Source organism: Chenopodium album, chromosome 17 (assembly GCF_948465745.1).
Source record: "Chenopodium album chromosome 17, dcCheAlbu1.1, whole genome shotgun sequence".
Lineage (NCBI taxonomy): Eukaryota > Viridiplantae > Streptophyta > Magnoliopsida > Caryophyllales > Amaranthaceae > Chenopodium > Chenopodium album.
The window spans coordinates 35,827,827-35,834,891 of NC_137850.1; the positions used below are offsets into that span (position 1 = coordinate 35,827,827).

The 7,065-nt window shown below is 37.5% G+C and overlaps 2 protein-coding genes across 2 annotated transcripts; both read right to left on the reverse strand.

Moving 5' to 3' along the window:
* Nucleotides 1-4,332: 4,332 nt before the first annotated feature.
* LOC145588881 (uncharacterized) lies at nucleotides 4,333-4,926 on the reverse strand. Its single transcript, XM_081645474.1, has one exon. It carries the CDS (start codon nucleotides 4,924-4,926, stop codon nucleotides 4,333-4,335), a length of 594 nt encoding a protein of 197 aa, XP_081501600.1.
* Nucleotides 4,927-5,896: 970 nt separating this feature from the next.
* Nucleotides 5,897-6,619, reverse strand: LOC145588882 (uncharacterized). The gene is made up of 2 exons (XM_081645475.1): nucleotides 6,110-6,619; nucleotides 5,897-6,028 (listed from the first exon to the last, which is right to left on the reverse strand). The coding sequence occupies exons 1-2, from the start codon at nucleotides 6,617-6,619 to the stop codon at nucleotides 5,897-5,899; spliced, it is 642 nt and encodes a 213-aa protein (XP_081501601.1).
* Between the last annotated feature and the right edge of the window lie 446 nt (nucleotides 6,620-7,065).

A 7,065-nucleotide genomic window follows, 5' to 3' on the forward strand; every position in this document is an offset into this window, starting at 1 on the left:
ATGGTCCAATAGGAGTTATAAGACCTTTTGCATTCAATCGATCGAATGCGATGTCATAACTCATACCAATAGGAGTAAAGTTCTTCCTAAATGGTTTCTTTTTTCCTTGGTTGTTCATAGCAAGGACTTCACTCAAATTAAAGGTGCTAACATTATTTGAGTGGGTGGTTTTGGAAGAAGAAGGGTTGTCGTTCTTCTTACCTTTCCAGCCACTGTTGGAGTTGTTGTTAGCAGCTTTTTGTTTAGCTAGGTCATCTTTGATATTAATTCCAATGTCATAGACAGCCTTGAAAGTATGAAGATTGTTTTGGTACCTAAGGTGCTTAGAGTACTTTTCTTGGAGATTCTTAATGAACATCCTTACGTACAGATTCTTTCTCACTTGGTACTTCAATCATCTTAGCAGAGGTTTCTCTCCATTTATTGAAGAAAGAAGTAAAACCTTCGTTGTCTTTTTATTTAAGTATTTCAAGTTCCCTATGATCAGTTTCAACTTGAATATTGCATTTATACCTATCAATGAAAGAGTTTACAATTGATTCCCAAGTAGAGGTTTTCTCTTTGTCAAGGGAGAAGAACCATTGTTGGCAAACGGTCTCAAGAGACAAGGAAAATAAAGAATGAAATACTTTTCTATCAATACCCTTAATATTCATTATAGTTTCAAAGGCTCTTAAATGAAAATAAGGATTATCAATTGCTTTAAACTTTGGGATGTCGTTGGCATTGAATTTCTGCGGAAGAAGCTCCTTGTCCACAGAGACCCCTTGCGAACTAATGCCCTGGAACCTGTAATCATTAAATATCTTGCTCAAGCTTTCTTTCATGAGCTCCATTTGTTGTTGTCTCACGGGGTCATTGATTTGGAGGGTTAGAGCCTTCAACACCTTAGTAATGCTAGCCATTTGCTTTTTAAGATCATTGACTTCTTCTTGACTCGCCATTATTTTCTTAGCTTTTCTTTTCCGACTGATTGGTTTATCAAAAAGTTGTACTTGAACGAAGAGGTTATCCTTGATTAAACGCCCTTCCTTTCTTAACCATGTGCTGTAAATTAAACCATTTATTTGTTTTAATGACTTGACTCAAATTGACTTTGACTTTACAAGTTTATAAAGGAAAAGGAAAAAAAACAAAAATAGGGTATATTTTTGGGAATCAAGTATATGGGTTCAAACAAGTGGTTTAATGGAGGATTAATATCCGACTTACCCCCCTAAAAAAATGACGGAAAACACGCGCATACAAGACTCTCTAGACATGGTCAAAGTGTATATACATGTTAGTGTGTGCTTTATTTGTGGGTGTAAGTGACATGTTTTGACTCTTGTGTAAGACCATGGGACTAAGTGTCTATACTCAATTAAGGACTAAGCAAGGGTACTGTTATTAACAAAATAATCGAACCGATTAGCAAGCTGTTTAATTAGACTCTTCGTGATGACTCGAGCAAAATCCTGAACTGTCGCCGAAACAACAGGACTGTTGCCGCCCGCTGCAGTGCAGCGCCTGATGACAGGGTTGTCGCCCAACGTTGCAGCCCAGATTTTTGCGCCATTATTGGAGTATTAATCTGGGACTGCTTTCAGTACTTTTACTCTACGGGACAGGCCTAAAGTCGTACTAAGTCAGTTCTAATTAATTTATTAGGCTTTAATTACTCAAATTAATTAATTAATTAATTAGGCAAAGTCCTAAACAAACGGTTAGGAAAAACATATAGAGTATGCACAACAAATAATGCACAAATAGTCAAGTAGGCACAATATGATGCAATGAGTTTGCAACCTATCCATGGCTCTAGTTCTCTAAAGTTCGGGATATGGGTTAGTCAAAGAGGGTCCATGGTTATGAGTCCAGATGCACCGCGCGGAAGCCTTACCTTTGGAGGGGTTGGCGCGAGTGGATGTGACCCCGCGAGTTAAACTCGCTTCCATGGTTTGGTGAATTCAACATTCTCGGATGTACCCTTTGTTACTCATAGCGTTCAATCGGGTAGATGGAGCATGAATCCCCAGAGGGTTATGTCCATATGTAGAACACATATGGATTTCAGAAAAGTGAGAAAAACTCAATCAGGAAGTAGAATCAAGCCAACAATGCTAGAACTGGTCGAAATTAGAACTCATATTTCTGGCTCGGTATTGGAAGAACGCAGCGCCAGCCAACAGAGACTGTCGCTGCGATATAGCCCTGTTGCTTGGCGACAGAGCCATATCTTCGGCGACAGGCTCTGCTTTCTAGACGCCAGTTCCTACATGCCTCAGCAGCTTTCTGTGTTCGTAAAATTTTCCAGTTTTTCGCAGCAATATTTCGGTTCTAGTTGTGAAAGATATTCCTCAAATTTCCTACGTGTAAAAAATCCTATGTTTTAACTCATTACAAATGGTCTTTCCAATTAGATCTTTTTTATGCATATGACAATAATGTTAATCAAAATTACGCACATGAATTACTTAGAACTTTTCGAGTCTCATCCACTCATTCTAAATAATTGCCAAAATAAATTTTAGGAATGAAAATAGAAATCCTCCCCAGTGGAGTCGTCAAAAACTGTAGGGAATATTTCAAGCCATCCCACACTTTAGCCCCAATGTGATCATACACTTAAGCATGGTGGCGTCCAAAGGGAAGGAGGATAGAGCAAAAGAGTCGCCAACAAGTTTTAGGAACTTGTAAACCGTCCACAGGGTGAAGGTTACACCCCTTAACGATCCAGGAGATCTTTAACTCCAATAGGTCTGGAACCATGACTGGAAGTTCGGGGATGAAGGTACAAATCCAACCTAAAAGAGATTGAACCTGCCCTAAAAATAGGCCTCTACTTTATTCTTCTCGTATTCATGTGCGCTTTCTGACTAACATGCAATCAATAGGTTAACCCTAAACCTGTTTATCTAAGTTGGTTGAATATTAATGCACAAACAAAACTATTATTGGCGATCACTTGAATTATAATCATATTAGCCCTAAACAAGATTATTAATTATCTTATTAAGCGTGATTACAAATACAAATTTCCTTTAAACATGCATAAAAGGGGTGATCAAGCAATAACAATAGTAACATAATAACAATAAAAATAATAATAAATCATCATAATTATAATTATAATAACAATTATAATTAACGCTAAAGCATAATAATAGCAAGATCCTAGGCATGATACTAACAAGATTAATAACAAACCCTAGCATGTCACAAAACAATAAAAATCAAAGCTTTAGCCCTAACATGATACTGATATGATATTAGAAAGCATAGGAAGCACCCTAGAAATCATAATTGATATAAGCAAATCACCCTACACATGATACTAGGAAGCAATAAAATAATCTTAACATGATTTCTATATCAAAATATCAATTAAACAATTAAAGCACTTACTTGGATGCCTCGTACCTCTTTCTAATAACAAAATACACACGTTAGTAACTTCAAGGAAAATATAAAATCAAACAATTAAATTAAATAATGGAAATAGAGATTAGGAACCAAACCCTCAGAAATTATAACCTTTCACGTCTAAAGCGAAGGCAACTTCGAACTTGGCTAGGTGTGTCTAGATCTTATGAATGCGGAATTTTGTTTGTGAAAAGTTTAGAGAGAGAAAGAGAGAGATGATGATTGTTGATGAGAATTGATGATTAAAAACGGAAGTCCACAGCCCGGATATGACAAAAAAGAATCAGAGTTCGAAAAGGAATAAAACACGACGCTGTCGCCGCGCGACAGGCTTGTCGCCAGGCGACAGCCTGTGGTGCGGCGCTGCAGTCAGTTTTTTTTCACACGTTTTCCTATTTTTGATAAAATTAAGCGCACGAGGGGTAAAACTGTAATTTTATTTAAAACGCTTCTTTTATTCTAAATAAAACTCATAAAACTCAATTATCAATGCTAACTATATTAGGATTCAAAAGAACCTTCTAAGAAATTCTAGAAGACTACAATCAATCCTAATTGCATTAGGAACTATAAATCATAATGGGCCCTCCCCTAGATCATTGGGCTGCATATAAAAGTCAAATCGGGCCCAGTTTAGTATTTTGGCCATAACTTCCTCATTATTCATCTGAATTGGGCTTATAATATATCGTTGGAAAGCTCTTTTCGAGCCTAACCCAACTACACTATTATTGGACCCTTGCCATAGACCAAACTAAACTGGATTGGCTATTTTTATAAAATAGGTTCTCGAAAACAGAGAGAAAGAAAAGAAATAAAAAACTAACCGCAACACTAGACTTTCCACACTTTCAATTCACTCGATTATGATTCGACGTGAAAGGTATTCATCACTAGGTTTGGTTTTGGGGAGACACATTTGGGTGTCTACACTTCCGGTTCTAGGATGTCACGCATTTGTTGCATTTGTTCCTCCTCGAGCTTCAACAAATAAATAGGAGCACTATTCTCTTTTTCTTTCTGAATGCCTTCTAATCTAGCCCATAGTTCCGATTTCTTTCTGAAGATGTTATGAAATTGTTCCCTATTCCACACAGTAAGTTTCTCCGCAAATATTTTTAAGAAAGGAATAAGAGGTTCTTGATTATTCCACATGGAATGCACATAAGCTTTAAAGCAATCATGCTTAATCCAGGCAGCCTGGAAATGAAAGGGTTTTATCGCCGAGGGAATTAGCGCAAACCCATTAGTATTGATCAAGAGAAGACAGTGATCCGAAGCTAGTCTAGGAAGATTACGAATTACACCTTCCTCAAACCGCAATCTCCATTTCTCATTCATTAGACCTCTGTCTAGTTTAGCCGCTTTATATGTAGCCAGAGATTGACCCCTACTCCACGTATGATTAGGCCCCGAGCAACCTATGTAAATAAGTTGATTATCATTCACCCACTTTGAAAATTCTCTGCATCTTTTCACCATCTCCAAACCCCCTATGCCAATTCTTTCGGTCATTGACATTGTATCATTGAAGTCTCATGCTAACATCCAAGGACCATTAAAGCTTTTTCTAATATTCTCTAATTCCTTCCATAATTATTTCTGAATGGTCGAGTTTGGACTTTCATTAATAGCAGAAAAAACCCAAGGGTCTTCATTACCTCTCTTAATTTCAACAGTCAGATGTTAAGTGTGATTGTCAAGCACAGTTACATTAACCACTTCTTGTCTCCAAAAAAGCCAAATCCCACCACTAAATCCTTGAGCTTCGACTCTAAATTGACCCGAAAAACCAATTCGATCACAAATTTTTTGAGCTTAATCACCACTTACATGAGTTTCAACCCATGCTATAACCGTTGGATCATTAATTCTAATTAGCTCGCGGATATCTGCTAATTTATTACCAACACCTTGAACGTTCCAAATCATAATTTTAATTGACATATTAAACATTGAGAAGTAAGGATAACGATCATGAACATTCAAAGGAATGTTAGGCAGAGTGCTCATGAACGTTTCTCTCAGCGCTCGCATCGGTCCGTCTATCTCCATCGGAATCACTATTAAAGCAAGCATATCCGGCGGATTGTGGATCGGTGGCAGGAGTGTACTCACTTCGAGTAATTCTTTGTTCGCTCGACCATCCATCTGATAGTCCATGAACGCCGTATAAGTCGGGGGGATTTGTGTTGCCAAGGTAATTGGAACTTGAGGGTATGCCACAGTTAGTTGCAGGTACCCTCTCGAGGGGAACCACGTAAGGTAGAGGGAGTTTGAGATACAAAAGAATACTTCTGCTAAACTCCCCCTAAAGGTGTGATAGATTTTGGAAAAGATTGGAAATTATCTTTTTCCTTATATTATCACGAGGGTCCACATTTTCCTTATTTCTCAGAATATTCGAATTGTTTCCTAGCATAGGACTTTGATTTTTTCCAAAATCAACTTGATTTTTTCCAAAATCAACTTGATTTTTCTTAACTGCAATTTAATCCTCAATCTCAAGAGAACACTCACTTTCCTTGTGACCAAGCTTGCCACACTTGAAGCAAATCTGCTTCAACCCTTCATACTGGATGCGCCACACTCTCCCATTGAGACGAAACTTTGATAGCAGCGGCTTCAAAAGATCAACTTCAATACTAAACCTAACAAATTGGCTTCTACTCATAGACTATGTATTCTTATCTATGTTGATAACCTTCCCAATCTTTGATCCAATCCTATGAAGGAATTGTTTGTCAAAGTACTCTACTGACAATTGAGGAATATGAACCCAATCAGTAAGAAATTTAATAGGTGCCTCATCCGCAATGAAATTTGGAACCCATTTTCGAATAGTTAGATAACTATCTCCAATGATCCATGGTCCTTGGGTGAGAACAGAATAGTAATCGTCCATGGATGTGAACCTCACTATGTAGTAGGAAAAACCCACATCAGCTAGGGTTATATCACCCTTGAGACTCCATTTGATGCGCAATCTCTTAATCAATACCTCATAACCCATTTTTGTATCAAAAAGCTTGATAATCAAAGCATTTTTCCAAGGCTTTCTTAATCTCAGTTTCTCCTCCTTGGAAAGCAGAAAATTTGGACACGACTCATCATCAGATTCACAATTCAATGGAATATCATCGGAGTCAAAATTCTCCATCTCAGTGTGCATCGTATTTTCACCATTCAGCATTTTAGTATTTCCTTTAGCCATTCGGCTATAAGAAACACTTGGTATTCTAGGGATTTCTCAAGTAGGGATCCCTTCATCAGCAGCTTCCATTTCTAAATCAACACCTTGGTCATGAGGACGACTGTGATCTCTAGGAGAATTCTCTAGAGTACGCATAAATTTCTTGTTTGATCTTCTCATCAAATCCGTTTCCTCAGTCGAAAGTTCATTCTCTCGCCTTTCGCTCTCCATTCGGCTATATCTTGCTTGTTTATTATATTGTGAATTTGTAATTTTACAGTTATCACGCTTAAAAGTCCTTTTCTTCTTTCTTATTTTTATCCCCCACATTTCCCTCCAATTTCCTTTCTCTCTCATATTATACCCAAAAAATCTCTCTCCCTTAAAAATCATAGAGCCCTAACCTTAATTTCCATGCTAACATTCCCACTTCCTCAAAATTTTTTTGACCAAATTGCTTCCTTCTT

Bases quoted from the DNA above. Each gene is read 5' to 3' on its own strand.
- LOC145588882 (XM_081645475.1), bottom strand. From the start codon at position 6,619: ATGGCTAAAGGAAATACTAAAATGCTGAATGGTGAAAATACGATGCAC. The intron at 6,029-6,109 runs GTTATCAACATA...GATCTTTTGAAG, and splicing joins TTGGATCAAAGATTGGGAAG to CCGCTGCTATCAAAGTTTCG.
- LOC145588881 (XM_081645474.1), bottom strand. From the start codon at position 4,926: ATGTCAATGACCGAAAGAATTGGCATAGGGGGTTTGGAGATGGTGAAA.